We start from the raw sequence: 21,031 nt of genomic DNA, 5'->3' as shown, positions 1-21,031 counted from the left end.
CCCCCCCCCCTTCTTTCCTTTGACTGGAATCTAGCAACTGCACTCAATTATAGCAGCATCTGTCTCTATAAAGTCGTCCCAAAAACTCAAGAAAATTCTGGAGGCAAGTGAAGTTTTCCTCTTGTATGTGTATGGAAGAGCTGACTTGTCAGCTGCATTCCTCAGCCTGGGAATTCCTGGGATGCTGTACCGATGGGCTTCTCTTTTCTCTCTTTCTTTGCAGATCATCTTGGCCCTTGGAAACTATATGAATAGCAGTAAACGAGGAGCAGTTTATGGATTTAAACTTCAGAGTTTAGATCTGGTGAGTGGACTAAAAAGTACAAGAGCTATATGAGAGACAAAACAGCTGGCAAAGATTAAGTCCTGGAGCAGAGAGAGTCTGCTCTTGGAAGTGGGGTGGGTTGTTTTGATGAAGATTCTCTGCTAGTGGGAGGAGCAGCGGGTGCAAATTTTCTGGAACGCCATATGGCGGCAAGCACTTCGGACCATAAAAATACTCATACCTTTTGACCCGATATTTCCATTTCTAGGAATCTTTCCTCAGGAGTCTGAATTATGGGTGCTGTATTTTATTTATAATTGCAAATAATTAGCACCAGTGTAAAGATTCAACATTTGGGGAAATGATTAAATATGCTGTAATGATAGTTAATACGGTGAACTATTCTTCAACTGTTAGACTATTTGTGAAGAGTTTTCAAAGGAATAGGTAATTTTGTGTTTAGGAAAGAAAGCAGGGTATAAATTGTCTGTACAGTTTGATTTTTAACTAGGTAAAATATGGAGAAAAAAACCCCGAATGGAAGTAGATTAAGATATTAACAGAGAGGTTGAATGGAATTAGGAAGGGTTTTTGAGCTTCTTCTTTATACTTTTCTGTGTTTTCTAAAAAAAAAATTTCTTCCCCCTGGATGAAGAAGGGTACTCTGCTTTCCAGAGTCACCTGACTTAGGAACAGGACTAGAGAGAATGCTCCATGGAGCCCTGTCCCCCGGGCTGCACTGGCAGACATGGCTTCCACGGGAGCAGGTTGGGCAGTGGTTGGAGTCCCCAGCCCCAGGTGTGGGGGGACATGGTTATTTGATAGGGACTGTCTAGTTAGTCACAGTTCTGGCCCCCAGAAGGCCATGGTATGTATGTTAAGCACATCTGCTTTGAGCTGGGGAGTAAGTGGGGCTGAGCAGGATGTGAGGACTATGGCATAGGTGTACCTGTGCACACCTATGCACACTCCCGGCTCCAGCCTCACTTCCTACTCTGGCCTGCACTTGGGAGAGCACTGAAACTGGAGTCTTCCTGCTTGTAAGCCAGGGAGGTGGTGGAGCAGATGGGGGCGGGGAGTTCACGTGAGGACAGACGCGTGAACAGCTCTCATGCTTAGAGTCGTCCCTAAAGTTGAGCGTGTCCCCTGGTCAGGAAGCCCTCTTGTCCCTTAATAATCCATGGGCTGGTTCACCCGAGAACAAAGCTGACTCTCCTGTGGGAATGTTCTCTCTCCACTTTGGGGCACCTGTGCTCAGGTATTTATTCTGAGCGGGAGAGCATCATCTGGCAGGTAACTCTCCCATCATCTGTTACTCTAACCCTCATCCCCTTTGGTTTTCAGCTCTTAGATACAAAGTCAACGGACCGAAAGCAAACACTGTTGCACTATATATCCAATGTCGTAAAAGAAAAATATCACCAAGTGTCCCTATTTTATAATGAGCTTCATTATGTGGAGAAAGCTGCCTCAGGTACTTGATTTCAGCTCTTAATGTTACTCTTGGGTATGAATGCCTTGAATCATGGGGGAACCCTTCCCTGCTTAAACAACACTCTTCAGAACCCCTCTACAAAGGGGAGGCTAAAACGTCAGAGGCTCTGAGCTGAAACACATCGCCTCTGGTGTTGCCCGCACCTGGGAGCAATAACAAACACGGACGTGAAGAGGACGGTGTTCTCTTTATAAAGATCCAGGTCTTTGGGCTTCAGGTGCCTTCCCGCTTCCATCTGTTGCCCTTTTTATTCTGTTGCTGTCACTTGAAATGAGAGACTCTGAGACTCACCCCCCGCAACAAACACTTTAATTAGATTCTGTGCTGTCCCACTTGCTCAGGTGTGGCAGTTCTAAACAGTTTGTGTTTAGCCTGAGCACAAGTTAAATTATCAGTACTTCTTGGTTGTTACTTTGCTATGACAGTTATGCATTTTCTCAGTTAAATCATCGGCTGCTCTGAGATAGTTGGGCTGTACTGTTACAGATGAAAAAACTGACATTTTTATAGACTAAATGCCTTGCCCAAGGTCACATGGGTAGAAAATGATAGAAACAGAACTTGAACTCAGATAATCTTCTCATATGGTGTGTTGTCCAGTGTACCACATACTCTCAAAAGAACATTAGCCTAGAAAAAGGAACAAGATGCAGATTGACCTCGGAGTTGGATACATGCCATGATTCTCAAATTATGATCTTAAGCAGCCAAAGTGTTTATTGTACATTTGTATTCCTGAGACCTACCCCAGACTTAGCAAATTGAACCTCTGAGGGCAAGACTTTCTCTGACTTCCTCAGAGTAAATGGCTGCTGCTTCTGTGTTCTTACTCAAGAGCATTCCATACAAGCCTCTCATACAAGATTTAATAAATTTTATCACAACATTTTGCATGTCCACTGCAACCTGTTCATGTATGGGTATAATCATTTTATTTATCTTTATAATTTCCTTAGCTCCTGGCAAATTGATGGTTGGGAACAAATGAATGAGTGAATTAATGAATGAGATGATGCCCTGTTACTGGGATAGACGCTGCTGAAGCCCGAGGGGAGGCTGAGAGGCAGGAGGAAATGATATTTTGACTACAGAGGACTGGGCAGTGCAGGCCGTGCCAGACCTACTGAGGGCTCGGGGCTTACTTAGGCAGTTACTAGGATTTCTCTTCTGGTAGAGTGGTTTTCCTCCTTTCAAGTTTCCCTTTGTCTAAATGAGGGATTCTTTAGCATCACCATTCTAATTAAGAAAAAAAGTTAAAAATTTTTTCCTATAGCACATTTTGTTTGGCCCGAATGAGATTCCCCTAAAGTGTCATTTCAGAAAAGTCAGTGGAGGAAAATGGGGAGATTGAGGTGCTCTCTGGCTGACTTGTTTTCTGTATTCTCACTCTGGGGCCCAGGTGTGCTGACATGGATTCCTTATCCCTTCACTCATTTATTTACTCACTGCTTCCTTTATCCAGTGAACCTTTCTGAGTTCCTGCTTTGTACTTGGCATAGGCCTAAGCACTGAGGAGTCAAAGATGAATAACAGTGTGGGTCTAGCGAGGGAAAAGCATGCTACATTGTTCCGTAATCCATCCATGTGCAGAGCTGCTTCAGGCAGTGGGGAGCCAGAGGTGGCGCCCAGACCTCCTGCAGGAGGCTGCAGAAGTGAATCCACTCTGGGAGGGTGGCCACACTGCAGATGGAAAGGTTTGTGCTAATAACCCCTTCTGACGCACGGAAGGGTTGTTTAGCAAAAAGAAGCTGGTCAGAGTTGCTTTGGGTCCTTGTGGACAGTACAGCTAAAAATTCAATAGGTAAAATGCTACCCCCTGCTGGAGAGCCACAGAAATGCAGAGGAGTTCAAAGAGTCAGGTAGAGGATAAGCTCTTGGGCCTGTCAGTTAAGGAACCTCTAACCCTACAGGGCAACCAATAGGTTATCATCTCCAGTAAGAGAAATGGAATAGTTGGGAACAAGCACAGGATTTGGGATCCGTGCTGGTTATCCAAACTCCATCTCTGCCACTTCCTAGCTGTGTCACCTAGGGCAGCCCACGTAACCTCTTTGTGTTGCTTTTCCTCTTTGGCAATATGGGCTAGTGGTGCAACTGAATTAGTGCATGTAAAGGATTTAATGCAGTGCTTGATGGTGAGCACTTAGTAAATTATTCCTATTAAAGGATCTCTGCACTGAAGTCCGGAGACTAGATCTAAGGGCCTTGCGTAACCCTAGAAACCCACTGAGAACTTGGCTCATCAGCCAGACTCACTGTGGCTTTGACTTTCCTGGCTGAAGTCACGGGGACATTGCTTTCTCTACTTCAGTCTCCCTTGAGAATGTTTTACTGGACGTCAAGGAGTTGCAGAGGGGCATGGACTTGACCAAGAGGGAGTACACCATGCATGACCACAACATGCTGCTGAAGGAGTTCATCCTTAACAATGAGGGAAAGCTGAAGAAGCTGCAGGATGATGCTAAGATTGCACAGGTGAGTGTCTGTGCCCCCAACACCCATGAAGAAGGGATTGGATCTGTTAAAGCCACCTGGGGTGCTGGCCCTGGCTCTGGTTGGGGGGGGGAATTGTCCTCTGTCTGCTGAGGGTAGATTCCTTTTCTTTTTTTTTTTTTTGTGGTACGCGGGCCTCTCACTGCTGTGGCCTCTCCCGTTGTGGAGCACAGGCTCCGGGAGTGCAGGCTCAGCGGCCACGGCTCACGGGCCCAGCCGCTCCGTGACATGTGGGATCTTCCCGGACCAGGGCACGAACCCGCGTTCCCCTCATTGGCAGGCGGACTCTCAACCACTGCACCACCAGGGAAGCCCCATAGGGTAGATTTCTTATGTAGCTGTTATTAAGGGGGATGGGGATCTTTCTGCATTTTGTACCTGGAGATGCCCCTGTGCTCTCATTGTCTCTTCTAATTTGAGGTCTTCACTCTTTTCTCTAGAGGCCCTCCCCACCCCCTCCCCTTCCACTCCTAGGCTCCCTTTATCATGGGTCCTGTGTTCACTTCAACCAACGTGTGGTAGGCCTGTGCTCAGCACAGCAGTGTTCCCCAGTGTGTTGGGTTCCAGGAGGCCTTGACCTTGAAATCTTATACCACACTGGCGGGTCAGGTTTACACACCTGAGAAGCAGCCAGAATGGACTGTACACAAGCAGGGAAGGCAGAGGGTTGTGGGAACTCAGGAAGCAGACGTGGTGGGATGGTTCCCTTGTGAGGCTGGCTTCCTTGTGTCCCGGGAAGGTTCAAGCAGAGACTTGAGTGAGTGAGTGGCTATGGTAAGGAGCATTGAAGCAGTGAGCTGGGATCTAGAGTCTGAGCAAACTTCTAAGGTCCCTTCTAATCTGGTTGGCTTTAAGGAGTCTTCCCATGGCTTTAGGACGCTCTTGAAAGGAGTAGTTCCTCATTCGTGTGTGTGTGTGTGTGTGTGTGTGTGTGTGTGTGTAGAAGTGGCAGGAGGTCCCAGTGTAGCAGTGTTGCATTCTTCTGGTTGCCTTTGGGTGTTGGGAGGAAGCACAGGCTGTAGAGAATTGTGGGAGGTGAGGGAGGATGGAGGCCAGAGACCTGTGGGAGACGCTGCAGCTCTTTTCCCAGCGTGCCGAGTTCAAATGCTGGAAAAATGACATTCAAGAGAAATTCGCTTCTTCACAGGATGCCTTCGACGATGTGGTGAAGTATTTTGGAGAAAACCCCAAGACGACACCCCCCTCTGTCTTCTTTCCCGTCTTTGTCCGGTTTGTGAAAGCCTATAAGGTAAGCAGGAGCCTGGTTTCTTTCAAGCCTTCCCTGGCATTACTTCTCGAGTGGGTGCCCTCCTCGAGCTGTGTCTGGGTCTCGGTGGCTCCGCAGAGACCTCCCCTGTGCCTTCGGGCAGCAGATGTGGGTGGTGAGGACGAGACAGCGGTTTCTGGCCCTGCTCCTGCGGCCCTCATCCCGTCATGCTCCCTGTCTCTACCCAGCCAGCTGGGGGCTCAGCCCCCAAACAAAAGCTCTTGGCTGCCTGTGGGAAAGTGAGATCCAGGACCACTGCTGCCCCGTTGACTGTTGACCCTCGCAGGCAGGTTGAAGGACTGAGAAACCCAGGCCTCCCGTGGAGTTGTTGAGTGGGTAAAGGGTAGAAGGAGTGAGCCCTGGCCTGTGGCAGCGGCACTGTCGCTGAGGTCAGGGAGAGCCTGCTTGGGTCGTAGCTCTGACCAGGCCCGTGGGCCTCTGGACCAACATTTCTCTAGTGTGGACCAAAAGATGGGTCTAGGAAGGACAGTTGATCCCTGTTTCTTCATCTGGACCCACAATGGCCCTTCCTTTAAATGGGAGGCCCTCTATGACATAATCCGGGACCGTGGTCTTGAAAAAGCATGTGACCCAAAAAGATCTGTGTCAGAAGAATTTGTCCCTTGAGAAAGGAAGACAAGGAGGGCGAGGCGTGAGGGGATTTCAGTGCTCTTAGGAGACATTGTGATCTGTATTCTCCAGGCTTGTCTATGTATAAGCTGGGTAATGTTGGTCTAGGAAGGAGGAGTGTGATTGTGGAGTGGGGAGGGATGCGGCAGGGCTGTGGACATCTTTGAGAAACATGTGATTGGAAACAGTGGGTCACTTCACCATCTCCTGATGGCATTGGAGAACCATTCTTGGGCCTTTTACTGAAACTCACAAGGTTACGACATTTAGCCATCTTCTCTCAGCATGGCTTAGTGTAGCAGTGATATCACAAGCAGAAAGGAAGTGTCCCCGGCAGCGTGGATGAACACAAATACAGCACCAAGTCCATGTGCGAGAGCCTGTGGGCCATGAGCAATGAGAAGCACTGGTCACCAGGGCTGCTGGCTGTGGTGCTCTGGGGTCCCCTGATGTGCTACTGAGATGACTCAAGGTAGCTCTTGGTATGAGCTGGGACCATGCTTCTTCACTAAAAAAAAATGTAAGTCCAAGGTCTCAAAAGAAAATATATGCTGTTTTTAAATTGTATAATACAAGCTGGGAAGTGCCCCTGTTTGGTCTCCAAGTCTGGCCCTTCAGCGGGGTCGTGCATAGAGCCGAGGAAAAAGAGAAGCTGGTCCGTGGGGTGTGACAGGTCAGAGCCCATCAGGTGCTCCTTCCACGTTATCCTTTCTCCCCGGGATCCTGTTCGCTGGCTGTGTGAGGCGCTTATCAGGCAGGGACGTGGCAGGATGTTCTATTTGCCCTAATATGTTACATAGTGAATAACTGCCCAACCTGACACTGACGCAGGGACTTGATGGGCAGATGTTAGGGTGTTAGGATGTCATCTGTCATTTCCCATCCTAAGTTTGAACCAAAATGAAACGAGACAAAAGCAACAGAGATGAAAATGTAAACTTTATTACTGAAAAAGCTGGATTGGAGGACAGGGTGTGTCTCTGTGAGCTTACCCTGTGGCCCTGAGTTAGATGACTTACCAGTGCACAGCTAGACTATTGGAAGTTGCTTTAAGGAGGCTGGCTTCAAAAGAGGGGGTGCCCCGCAGGGCTGAGCTGAGGTCGGCCTGTTGGATTTCTTGTCCCTAATTCATCACACTTGTCACTGCCTCCCTTGGAAATGAGTGAGCTGTGGGGAGAAAGCCCAAGAGTGTCAACTCGGTGAGGCTCCTGAGGAAACAAGAGGCAAGGGAACGGAGGTTTTCCCCTAACAATGGGCAAGAGGAGAGGAATCTGAGACCCTCCTTTCAGAGAAGCTGTAGGGAGGGGGAAAGATTCTGTAAGAAAAACAATCTCACATGAAAATCACTGAGCAGAGCTGCCAAAAGGGGAGGTACCCCGATATATATAGTATGGAGGCTAAGAAGCAGCCTGAGTGGGGAGAGAACCATTAGGAAAGGAATTCTCTGGAAGGGGTGAATCTCAACTACTAGGTTATGAAGAGATGTGATATAGACCGACAGCAAAACCTCGAATCAGGCATATAGTGTAGATCTTCCAAACCTCCCCTTAACTCTCATTCCTGGCTAACCAAGGATTCTCTAAGAATGGCTTCTAAAAATCTTGACTGCTGGCATTTCCACTGACATAATCTTCTGCCACTTTTGATTTTACCCAGCAAGCAGAAGAGGAAAACGAGCTGAGGAAAAAGCAGGAACAAGCGCTGATGGAGAAACTCCTGGAGCAGGAAGCTCTGCTCGAGCAGCAGGACCCAAAGGTGAGGTGTGCCAGGCTCCTGAGATGGAGCCGTCAAGAGGCCAGAAAGCCAGATTTGCACAGGATGCCTTCCGCTTCCTTCTAGGCCTTGGAAACTTGGCAGATGGACACTTGTTCATTCATTATTTTGTTCAGCAGTCACTGGAATGGGGCTAAGAGCATGTTTGTGTGGCATTTCCAAGTTTATAGAGATCGGGAATTTAAATCTCAGTTGGATACACAGAGAGGCCATCCCGGGTAACCTGATGATTGGATGGCTTAGTGTCCCGGGACAGGAAGGCTTCACGGGGTCGCCATTGATGCTGGCCTTGATAGTGGGAGGGCTTCTCTGGGAATGGGAGGGAGCATTCTTTGGAGGGAAACAACGTAGGTGAAGACCACGAAGGCTGGCAGGTCGAAGAATTCTTCCTTATGATCCTCTGGACCAAAGGTTAACAAGTCACTGGTTATTACTAGCTGCCTCTTGTTGCCATAGTGTCCAGCCCTCCCATTGCTGCCAGTTTTGTGCGTTCTTTAGTGCAAAAGCTTTCCTTCCTAGACACTTTCTGAGTTATCCTCTGCTGAGCAGAATGTTTGGGATGGTGCTGTTTGTGTTTCGGACTGAGGCTGCTTGTTAGTAACAAAATGCTCAGACACATTTTGGATTTTCTCAAACCTCCAGGGGGTGCTGGTCCCACTAATCTCTGCCATTCTTTTTTCTTCTCAGTCTCCTTCCCACAAATCAAAGAGGCAGCAGCAAGAACTAATTGCGGAATTAAGGAGGCGACAAGTTAAAGACAACAGACACGTATACGAAGGGAAAGACGGTGCCATTGAAGATATTATCACAGGTGAAGGCTATTTTCTCATTGTGGCCCATGGAGATCCCACTGGCCTCACCGTTACTGGGCCATTTACAGATTATGCTACCGATTTTGTCCAGGGTTTACAAGTTCTTCGGTTGATTTTATTCAGATCCAGAACTACAGAGAAACTCCATGCTAGTATTTGAAGTATATTTATAGTAGCCTGTATACTGCCTGTCAAAGAACCCCAACACTCTCTCTGAAAAAAATCTCTGTTTCTCAATATCATTGGAACCCTGTAGATTTCACCAGGGCTCCTTTTTCTAATGATGTTCCATTGTCTTAGATTTGTCACCACACTCCATTTTCTCCCTCATGACCACTCCTACCCACCTGCCTGATTAATAACTACTATGGACAGGACCCATACTGTACTAAGCACAGTCAACACATGTTTTTCCAACATGCTCTTTAAAAGCCTTTTTATGCACTCAAAGTAAGTGAAGGTATTAGGAAATCAGGAGCTGGTGCTTTCATACAGATAGACCAACAGGCCAGAAGCCCAGGGTTGGGGGATGGTCATTCTCTCAGCTAGGAATGGTGCCTAACCCAGATTGGTTCTTGTCTGATTAAGTTGTAGCCTAATGCTTTCTGCTCGAACCACTTCTTCCGAGTTTCTGCATTCCCTCTTAAAGATCAGGGCAATAATTTGGGGCAGTGGCTACAAGTGACTTTCCTTTCATGTTTGTTGCATAGGAATACTGTTTATCAGCTTCCAAGATACTTAAAACTTCTCTTGTAGGAAATGTTACGCAAAAGTATAGAGATTAGTAGGATGAATTCCCACGTACCCTTCACCCATGAATAGTTTTCAACTCATGGCCAGTCTTGTTACACGTCTGCTTCTACCTACTCCCCACCCCCTAACCTCTGGAATTATTTTGAAGCAAATCCAAGACATACAATTTCATCTGGAAATATTTCCACATATATCTTCAAAAGATAAGGACTCTTTAATGAAGCAAACAAGCGTACCTACAAGACCATTATCACACACCTCCAAAACTAAGAGTTCCTTAATATCAAATAGCTAGTCATTATCCACATTTCCTCAATTGTCCTAATTTTTAAAAAATATAACTCTTGGCCTCTTAACTTCTCATTTCTTGTTAATAGCTTAGTCAGCATTGGAAATAGGGATCCCAAACTGCCCAAATCAGATTTCTTTCATCAGCTCAGACCCAAGGAAATAAAATACGTGAATAAATCACTAAAACGGAAGTCAATAAAGAGTTCCTTGCCCAGAGTAAACCCGTGTAAGCAGTGGGATGGGTCTCTACATAGGGTGCACACGTGTTCTGTACATTTGTGCCTGCCCGTATCTGTGTTCACCCTGCAGTGGCTTGCAGATGGCTCCCAGATAAAGCTTCCTTGTTTAGCCTCTCTCCTTGCCTCTCCCACATTGAGGGAGCAGCTCTGCTATGAGCAAGAGCAGGAACAGATCTCCTTGGGTAGCACCGTTTAGCCTCAGGGCCACAGTAAGATTGACTTGTAGGTAGAGAAGCTTCCACCCATGGCACATTAAGAACTTAGAGTGCCATTTTCATCAGTCTGTTCTCCAGCTTAGCGACACCTGGCTTGTGAAATGTACAGTTTCTATTTGTCTGACCTGATATGCCATAGGAGGTAAATGAGTATCTGTCTATGGAGAAGATTTTTTTTTTCTCCTTGGACTATTTTCCATGTTCTACCCCAGACTGAGTAAAGACTGAGTAGCTCTTCTAGGCTTTATGAGCTCACTTGGGTATATATTGCCTTACACCCTTCCTGCTCATCTCTGCCACCCTTACCCCGGGTATGATTAACAAAGCACTAACTGTGTACTAATGCAGTAGACCTTGGCTTCTTACTCTCTTCTGTTTGTCTTGTTTGGCTGTCGTTTTCGATGCAGTGCTGAAGACTGTGCCCTTTACTGCTCGCACCGCCAAGCGTGGCTCTCGATTTTTCTGCGAACCTGTTCTCACTGAGGAATACCATTACTAAACTATTACTCTTTCTCACCTGATGCTCTTAAAAGGTTGCTACAGATTTTTTGACCCCTAATGACCCTCTGTTTGTGTGTCAGGGCCACCCAACATCCTAGCATGGAATTGCCATCTCCATCATGTTGTATTTTATGTTGTCTTCACACTGCATGGTTTTGCATTTCAGTCATAACTGCTTACTCACTAGCACTTTCAATACATCTATGAATCCACATGGCTGTGATGGTGTTTGTGAGTTGAATTAATACAATTACTTATAGAAATTTTCAGAAAACAATGAGTAGAACACTTCTTTGAGAGTCAGGATTGGGACCAACTACGTTGCTTTTAAGATTTTGGGGCTAATATCTTTGAACACAAAATGACAGTCATTAATAACAGTAATTACTGTACCTAACATTTATTGAGCACTTAGTGTGTTTGAATAGATTTACAGATATTAAACCAGCCTTTTTGTACTCAGCATGCTTTGATAGTAAAATGAGCTGCTATACAAATTCTCAGGAATACAAGGTGCTCTAAAGTTGCAAAATGATTTGCAGAAGAAGCTGTGAACTACACATAGCTTTAAACTGGGTCTCTCTTAACTGTCTTATATAGTCTGTAGCCATCATCCACAGTGTGGTGGAGCTCATGGTACAAGCTAAACTCAGGGAGCTCTTTTGACCTAGAAGCCTGTATAAGCTGATATAGGCAATCTATAGCTTTATACTCACTTCTTTTCCGAGTGTCATGCCCAAATTTCAGCTATCAACAATTCCATGTTGGAGCAAGGCTGCAAAGCAAGAAATGAGAACAAAGGCTTAGGAGCTCCCACTGTCTTATCTCATTCATGCTTCTTCACTGGTGGCTCTGTTCCATGTCAAACCCCGAGCATTTCTTCTGTGATGAGATCATATCTGGATCTGCTTCTTTGGTCAAGATGGGAGCACCAGAAATAATAACCTTCCCAAGAAGTAACTGCCTGGGCTTAGTTCTTGATGGTTAAATAAGGAACAGACTTCTCTGTAGTGCCCAGTTGATTAGAATAGCAACAAGGGAAGCACACACTCTAACTGGAGTATGTGAAACAGCCATTGTTTGACTCCCATGCTGAGATTGACATGGAACTGGCTTCATGTTTATTCTGTGGTGTTAACTCTTCTATGAATTGCACTTGTTATGTATGTTCCTCTGTCTCTGAAGATATCAAAGGATGTGGTGTGTTGTTGCCTGTTCTATAGTGTACTTATCCCACCAGTACTTATTAACAAGGCTAGAAACTGTCCTCTACTTGGCTACTGTTTATTGTCAGTTTTGCTGCTGAACTATTGTTCTGGAGCCAAACTTCAAAGCAGCTTGGATCTGGGTGGTCAGAGAGCTGGGTGGGAAGACATGCTCACCCTTCCCTTGTGTTCTCTAACACCTCTTGTAGTATGGCCTCCTGTTTTCTTCTTCTGTTGGCTAACATGCCCGGGAATGTTATTCACTAAGTTGAATTGCTTTCCATTTTCATCCCATTTTTACTTAACCATCATTTTGTGTTTTTGTTTTTTTCTGTTTAGCTTTAAAGAAGAATAATATCACTAAATTTCCAAATGTTCACTCGAGGGTAAGGATTTCTTCTAGCACACCGGTGGTGGAGGATACACAGAGCTGGCAAGCATCACTTTTTACTTAGCTTCCTCCTCTCTCTGTATGCAGATCAATGATTTCAATCTATGGCTGAGGGTAATACTGGTGAGAGTCTGACCAGGGAGAAGTCTTTGTACCTCACATTCCAATGATGTGAGGCTGAGCCTTTCTCTTGGACTTTTTGGTCTGCTTCCATGTTCTCAAGTGTGATGGCTTGGGCACGGGTATTTGCTGATGATTGTACTTGCTTTGGGTGCTAGGCTGTCCTTCCCTTTACCCCTTCTTGGCCTTCAAGTTATTCAGTTAACCCCATTTTTTTTTTTTTTTTATTTTTTTTTATTTTTTTTTATTTTTGGTGTGTGGTATGCGGGCCTCTCACTGTTGTGGCCTCTCCCGTTGCGGAGCACAGGCTCCGGATGCGCAGGCCCAGCGGCCATGGCTCACGGGCCCAGCCGCTCCGCGGCATATGGGATCCTCCCAGACCGGGGCACGAACCCGTATCCCCTGCATCGGCAGGCGGACTCTCAACCACTGCGCCACCAGGGAGGCCCAGTTAACCCCATTTTGATCTGAAGAAATTGAGAGTAAGTCCTGGCCAGGGAATGTGATCTGTAGTCTTTGAAGAAGGATTAGGGTTCTTAGAACTAATTGCTCAGAGGACTCAGGAACCACAGAACTGCAGGTCCCTGCATATCCCTAGCCAGAAATGGAATTCTGACCTCTATTTACCACTCTGGGCAAGGAAGCAAAGGCTCGAGAGGATTAGGGCATGCAAAACTATTCCTGGCTTGAATTTAGGAGTAGGGCAGAGTCACAGATTCCAATGAGTCAGGAGCTGGTGGGGACTGTGCCTAACTGAGCACTCACTCAGCTCTGGCTTGTTTTTGCCATGTTAGAATTTGGGCCCAGTATTGCAAGATCCTCCAGTTTTCCAAGTGAAGCCAGAAACCTTGGCTTTTATGTTAACCACCAATTTAAATAGCAGGAAACCGTATTTAAAAATTTAAGTCGGGGGCCAAACATTCTGTGGACCAGGTATGGCCCATCCATTTTCAATCTGAGTAGGTGAAGGGATTAAAAAGATTAAATCTGTTTTAATTCTGTTATTTGTGTTTCCCTTTCTAAAGGTAAGACTGTTTCTAAACAGAGCTCAACAATACTAAGTTAATGAAAGGGAAATACAAACTAATTAAACAAAACAAGGGGGAAAAGTATGAAGCCTGCTTTATTTTTCTTTTCACCATGTCCTGACTCCATTAAATGGAGGCTACCTGCTGGCTAGGCTACCTGCCTTATTCATCAAGAAAGCATGCTTTCACACTAAGAGTGCTTACGTATACTAAAATTCATCCTGTTCGTCTCACTTCATCCCTCTAGAACAATGCCTGCTTGAAATGATGTGCAGTGGTTGATTCACTCATTCAACAAGGCATTTTGTTGTTGTCGTCAGTTAGGCATCCTGCTGTTCATTGGCAGTACAAATTGGAGAATCTGGAGGGCCCATACCACCTTGCCCCTCTCATGAAAAACAAAAAATCTTGGGTGGCAGCAAAGAATGTTCAGGAATGGAGTGTTATTTTGATTTAGTGATTACTTTTATTCAGTGGTTGAGTATTGTTTCTAATTCGCAAAATAAAAATCTGACTTCAGCTAATTTTAATGGAATAAAAATAATAGAAGCTGTGTCTGCAAACTAAGCATAAGTTCCTTCCTTGATAAAAATTTCAGATAAGACAGGACAGGGCAGTCTGTTTTATTAGTTTTGCAGTTTAAAATTCATTGCAGTTGTTGTTGGTATTCAGGTTTCCGGAAAGAAAAATAACTACTAAGCAATAGCTATTTCCAACGGAAGAAACATTTCAAAATAAGACTTCAGCTAGACTCTCTGGCCAGTGACAGAAGCAGTCTCTCATATAGTTTTCTAAAAGAGCCCAGAATCACACCAGTATTACATGCTGTTTTGTTTGACTGTAAATACTGAGAGCAAAGTACATGTTTTTGGCTCAGATTCTCAATGAGTTTGAAGGGCCCATTAGCTGACTCTTCTACACAAGCTGCTTTGATTGGCTCCCAGCTGGCCTTTGTCTTGCTTAGAAACATGATATTAAAGGTTGCACTTCTCTTATTGGTGCTCTCCTCTTCACAGATCTTAGAAACCAACCATACAGACGAGCCGATGCGGTGAGGAGAAGTGTCAGGCGGCGCTTTGATGATCAGAACTTGCGTTCTGTTAATGGTGCCGAAATAACCATGTGAACCCGAGACCTGCCTGTATGAATAGAGGGTGTGTGTGAATGAAACTGACCATGTGAACTTTATGTGCTATCATTTAACTGCAGCCTTGAACATAGATGAAAATATTCTAAGGGCTCAGATTTAGCAAACACATAGGAACTTTAAAATGATGGGCTCTCCTTTCAACCTTTGTTAACAAGTGCCTAAAAGTGGAAGTACCTGCTCAGATTAATCAAAGCAATAGGATTTGATTTGATTAGGTATCTTTTTACACCAGTGTGTTATTCAATTTTTAACCAAAATTTAAAATTCATATTACAGTCATTACCTGCCATTGTGATTGTCCCATGATGGCCCACCCTGGTTTCCTGATAAGTTGTAAATAACATGGATGCATCTGCTGTGGGCTTCCTTTGCTGAGATGTCTTTTAAGGAGTTAATTTTGTGTTTCAGCCATACCCATCAACTTGGTATTTTTAAGGGCTTGCAACGTGGAAGAAGGAAAAAGTCACACGATAAACTCCTTCTGTCCATAACCAAGCCCCAGCAAAGTACAAACATGATGTTATCGCAGTGGCACAGAATCAGTCAACTCGTTTCACATTCTGCTTCTGTGCTGGGGTACGATGCCCTGTGAGAGACATTCATTGGTATGAATGCGACGATATGATGGCACACAGATGTTGTATAAGACTTTATTTGCAGTACTGTGTTCTTCAGCTAGAGGCAGCTTTTAAAAAATAATGCAAATGTTAATTAATTAGCACTAAAATTAACATCTCAGTAATCAGTATTAGGATTTCTGAGGACCATTTTGGGTCAATCCTGAGAATAGAAATCAGTGCCTTGCTAGCCAGGGAGAGGTTCACTAGCGCTATCAACAAGCATTTAAGATTACTTCTGCTAGCAGAGTAGTGTTAGAATCCTGGCCTTATTATCCTGACAATCGGCAGGGTTGTTCCCCCCCCCCCCCCACTTTTTGTAGACTGGAGAAGATGTATTTGGCATCGTATATCAAAGCTAAAAATTCTTGCATTTCCAAGATTACATTATGGGGGATTACAATTAAATTTCTGAAATACATCAGGATTAAGTTTAAGTGATATGTAATGGGACTAAATGGCCAACAAAGCCACTGCTATTTTTCCTTCCTCTCTGGCAGGGCACTTGATCCATTCCAAAGTCAAAAACTGGACTGAAGCTAATTTGTACTTTTCATAATATACATTCTGCTTCTGGCTTACCTTTTGGTACATGACATCAATATATTAATTGTAAAGTTTATTGTATAGTATTTAACCACTGAATTTCTTATTTTGTTGTGCTTATGTGAACTCTGGTGAAGGTCCCATTTTCCTTGGATAATGTGTAGTTATATATCTCTTTTTAAATGTACAGATATTTTGCTATAAGATTGGTGCAGTTTTTTATGGTTTTTACACTTCTCTTTAATTCCCACCTAAGCCTCTAGGGTAATATTGTAAATATTGTTTAAAAATGCATCAGCCTATGCTATACAATCTGAATGTTATTTTAACTTATAGGTTTTTTTTTTAATATATATTTAACTACAAGGACAGTTTAGGGATCAGTTACTACATTTTCACTTTAGCATATTTACAGAAAGTTTAAACTGCCACCTGCTAGCACATTTTCATAATGTGTACGTTAAAAAAGAACATGCCAAGATTTTGTCTGACTCAACATTCATTTTGATGAAAAAAGCAATTTGACCATAAAGCAATTTGACCATAAGATATAACACAAATAGGTGGTCCTTCACCACAAAGCAGCTATTTTCCAAAGCTCAGTACTGATGAACATGTTAAAATAAACTGCCTATTTATTAATCTACAAATAGACAGTAATGTTGGCATGCTCTTTTCTGTTTGTTACTGGGCCTGCTTCTTAGCAATATTAGAAATGTTTTATAAAAGCATTTCATGTTACTTTTCTGGTCTTTTCATGGCATATGAGCAAATAAACTATTTACACTACTATCCTGTAATATGCTGCAGTCTTTCAATGTTATATTTTAGGGGGTTTTATGTACACTCTTATCTTCTAGAAACAAACAGGTATGTCTTGCTGCTTGAATTCATAACCTAAATATACTTGGTAAGTTTTAAGAAAAACCCCTCCCTCTACAAACTCTGGATCACTTGCTGTATGGAACGTAGGAACCAAATAGATTTTATTTGATAGTATTGAGTATTTTAGTGTTGAGATTTAGTATCTCCAAAATCCTAGTTATGAATTTATTACTTCCAGAGAAATAGCACTCTTTTTTGGTGAGATATTGCGTCTCTCCACATTTGTTGTAATGAGGATGTTGCATATACACAGGCTACACGTGGACTGCACGGAAGTACCAAGCATCTGACCACGTTGGTTGGCAAGGTAAATACAAGCCGTGTGATCCACTGCACACACATACTAGTATCTGTAATAACTCCAAGTTATCAGAAAAGTTTAGTATATTCTCCTTAGTATATTCATTTAGTATTTTTTTTAAGGGAAGCAAAGAAATTTGTAATTTATTTTAGGAAACAGTCCAAGTGGTTAAAAACAACTTATTTAGAGGGGCGTAAATCAGTCTTTTAAGGAATTATTGTTGCATTTAGGTCTTTGTTCCCAATTCAGTGCTCTTTCCACTGCACCACAGTTACACAAGGTACAGGCATGCCTTGTTTTACAGCGTTCGCATTTTTTTTTAATAAATTGAAGGTTTGTGGCAACCCTATGTTATCAGATGATGGTTAGCGTTTTAAGCAATAAATTATTCCTTAATTAAGGCATGTAATTGTTTTTTAGACATAATGCTATTGTACATGTAATGGACTATAGACTACAGTACAGTGTAAACGTAACTCTTATGCACAAGAAAACCAAACATTTTGAGTGATTCGCTTTATTGTGATATCCCCCAAGGTAGACTTATAGTTGAAGCTTTATTTTTATAAGGGAAAAAAGTTAAATTTTGCAGTTAGTAAGACCGCAAACATTGTTTTTTGTACCAGGAGAAGTGCCTCATGGTAAAGGAAGTAAGATACTTAATATGCTACAAATTCAGAATGTTTCAAACCCAAACTACAGGAAGAAGGTCAAACGAAGTGGATATGGTTGGGTTTGGACATCTTTTATCAGCAGCACCCCCCCCCCTTTTTTTTTTTTTTTGGTTGTGTTGTGTGGCTTGTGGGATCTTAGTTCCCCAACCAGATATTGTTTTATGAACCCAGGCCCCCTGCAGTGAAAAGCATGGAGTCCTAACCAGTGGACAGTCAGGGAATTCCCAGCAACCATTTAAAAAGATATTTCCTAATAACTCAGAGTTAAGCCCATTTGTTTCCCTCTCCCAGTCTTTGTGACTAAAAATATAAATCTTAACCCACTCAAAAGTCACTGCAATCAATGTTCGGTGACCCTGCTGACTCAGCAATGCTCAGTAGATGACGGAACTTGATATCACTGACTTCGTTGGTTCAATGTATTGGATTTTGTAGAATTACCTAATTTTACACTGTAATACTTTCATAATATTAGCTGTATAATTCACATCTATTAATTTTAAATCTGATAATGAAATTCTTAGCCCTAATTTGTTTTTATCAGAAATGTGTGCACAGGTGAATATACTATCAGCCTACTTCATACCAAAGGATTAATCTTCCATTTTTAATAAATACCCCATCTATTCAAGAAAAAACTTGAAGAAACAAATGTGTGAAGGTTGACAAACTTTTCTTTGATCTTTTTATAGAGAAAAGCAAATATTACACTGAGAAAACAGAATGTGGGCATCTATCATCGTACAGCACAGAACTGCTGCATATGACAGTGCTTAAAGGAAAAAGCTGACACAAATCCAACTTAGTAAGAGATGCCATTTTTTTCTAATAAATTATATTTATTTACAAAAGGTCTACTTTTATGTAATTGATGTTCTTTACATCAGAACAATATATGAACATAAGAGAAAATCTGGTAATTACAAACACAAAGTAGAAACCTTGTTCCCCCTATTACTCACCTTTCAGAACAAGTCTTCAGTTTAGTTGCAGAGGTAGGCAAGAGATCAACACCTACCAAAAAAGTTTGCAGGCAGGACCAAAAAAAAAAAGATATTTCTAAATACCACATTTAGATACCCCCAAAGAACAGCATAAAAGAAGGGCATCAAGAAATGGCTTAGTTTGAATCTGATGTGAGATTAGGCAGCCACTTTCATAGTCTGAATGAAAACGGGAGCGAGGTTAGCCAGTTCCCGTGAAATGCAAACATCAACCTTAAACCTAGGACAAATTACCATCAAATTAATAGTCAATTACCAGTCACTAACAATGAAGTGGCCTTGAACGAGATCATATTGAATCATAAGAGCAGTTTTTATATAGCAAGTTCAAAAAGCACAGAAAATCTGCAGTTAAGGAACTTAAGCCAGGTAGAGAGAAACCAAGTAACGTTTGGAGGGCTAGGGGGGAGTGTGTGGGTAACTGGAGCAAAATCTGCTCACTTCTCACCTCACCTGTAAGTTAGCTCCAAGAACACTGAAGTGCATGCCCTGTCACCATTATTCACCCCTTCTCAGAACTTAAAATAGGAATTTTTTTTTTGTCCATTAGGGCCTTTAGATCAACTCTTACTTATCTAGCTAAATGTTAGCTCCTCAAAAGTTATTACTTTTAAACGACTGCTATGGTAATAGTAGTATGAATATGATACGAAAGAAGGTATGTTTCAAATCATCACAAGGGATTGCCTTTCCTACTCAAAAACCACGTGAAAGTTCTATGTTTTCATGTAACAAGCGTTTGGACATTTCTGAAGTAACAATTAAGATTGAGGTACAGTCACTAGAACTTATCTTTAGTGTACTTCAATTAGTTTGGGGTTTAGTATGGTTTATTGCAATGATGCCTTTTCAAGCCCTTTAACAGATGACGAGTACCATGGATGCTGGATGAGTACATCTGTCAACTAAGATTTTACATTCACTCAGTAAATGCCTACTATGTATGTACCAGGCACTGTTCTAACTCGCAGGATAAAACAGTGAGTGAAACAGAAATCCCTGCCCCCAAGGAATCTGACCATCATTTACATCAAAACAATTGAAAAACTAAAGAGCAAGGTAAGAAATTAATAAGGAAGGTAAGAATTATTAGACTGCTATATGCCATTACTAGAACCATAGCATGAGATTTAGAACACAGTTCCATGAAAATTACTCATGACGTTATTTTGTTTTTCCTTTATGTAAAATGAGTCCTAGAAAATGTAAAAGAAAATTCTACCTAGTATTGAGAGAAATCCCCAAGGGAAGAGAAAAAGTCTGACTTAAGGTATAAAGAATTAACGTGCTTTGCCTCATTTTGCTTTCAGAAATGCTTATTTAGTTCTTTGGCTTTATAATTTACATTTAAATTACATAATATACTTAAATACCCTACAAACTCTTTAAAAAAGCATTCATTACTCTTCCCTGGGTACTCTTTGATTAGGAACAGCTCTCTCTTAAATAGTATCCATGTTTTTTTTTAGTATCCAAGTTTTAAATGAAAATCCTTAAAGAAAGAAGCTACCCCTTTCTGGATGCAAAAATAAAAGTGGCTGCCTAGTCAGCACTCAGTTGACCATTAACATGCAAAGAAAACCAGGATCATCTAGGCAAATGCTTCTTAACACAAGATGCAGGCCCTTTGGTAACTGAATGAAAACTATGGACCATCCTTCCAGAAAAATGTACACAGATATTTCAAGAAGTTTTACAGTCTTAACACTGTGAATTAAGACTGCTTTACTCTCGGCCAATCCCTTTCATTTTATAGCTGTATAATATGGGGCCCAATTAGCAAAAATTAAAAGATGAAATAGCTGTGATACTTTGATCATTTTCAAATTTACTGGGCATAAAAAGTATTACTCCCAAGGCATAAAAAGTATTTTTATCGTTGAAAACTATGAATAATCTATATGCTGAAGCTCCTTTGGGTAATGATAATGAAACGCCGTCACTGTGTTAAAAAAAAAAAATGTTGGGACCACTGCTTTTATTTAGAAGTATTACGTTGTTTAAATACAGTTGGGAAAGGTGCAAAGAATTCTTTATACTTCATTAACTTTTCATACAAATTCAATTTTCCCACATAGGAATTATGTACTGGGAGGAATAAAAACATCAAATATTTGAGGTTCTGGATTTTGACTATTAAGCATGATATTATTAAATATATTAGTGAATTTAATCCAAGAGTTCATTAACATTAATGATTGATAGTGAGGGAAGATAAGCCCTTAACATTTACCTGAAAGTCTGAGGCTTAACTGAAAAGCAGAAATTCCCCTTATCTGAATATAAACAGCACTTTCCTGTTTGAACACATTTTGAACATATCTGTTCAACTCTAACCAATATTCCAAGACATTTCAACTCTTAACAGACTGAAGA

At 42.4% G+C, this 21,031-nt stretch overlaps 1 protein-coding gene across 3 annotated transcripts in view; it reads left to right on the top strand.

Annotated features, from left to right (window-relative positions):
• FMNL2 (formin like 2) overlaps positions 1-16,583 on the top strand; it is a 304,476-nt gene extending 287,893 nt beyond the window's left edge. Inside the window, exons 19-27 of one of the 3 annotated variants that reach the window (XM_081242866.1) lie at positions 35-103; positions 224-304; positions 1,610-1,739; positions 4,072-4,235; positions 5,401-5,502; positions 7,807-7,905; positions 8,611-8,734; positions 12,279-12,325; positions 14,495-16,583. In XM_081242866.1, the coding sequence (XP_081098992.1) occupies positions 35-103; positions 224-304; positions 1,610-1,739; positions 4,072-4,235; positions 5,401-5,502; positions 7,807-7,905; positions 8,611-8,734; positions 12,279-12,325; positions 14,495-14,533 (855 nt within the window). In that variant the 3' untranslated portion in view covers positions 14,534-16,583. Of the gene's footprint in view, positions 1-34; positions 104-223; positions 305-1,609; positions 1,740-4,071; positions 4,236-5,400; positions 5,503-7,806; positions 7,906-8,610; positions 8,735-12,278; positions 12,373-14,494 lie in introns of all 3 variants that reach the window. The other 2 variants (XM_081242865.1, XM_081242867.1) reach the window with 2 other exon arrangements.
• The last annotated feature ends 4,448 nt before the right edge of the window (positions 16,584-21,031 follow it).

The sequence above is a fragment of the Mesoplodon bidens genome (genome assembly GCF_964165515.1).
Source record: "Mesoplodon bidens genome assembly, chromosome: 8".
Lineage (NCBI taxonomy): Eukaryota > Metazoa > Chordata > Mammalia > Artiodactyla > Ziphiidae > Mesoplodon > Mesoplodon bidens.
Note: the sequence above shows the minus strand (reverse complement) of the source record. Positions and strands in the feature narration are given on the sequence as shown.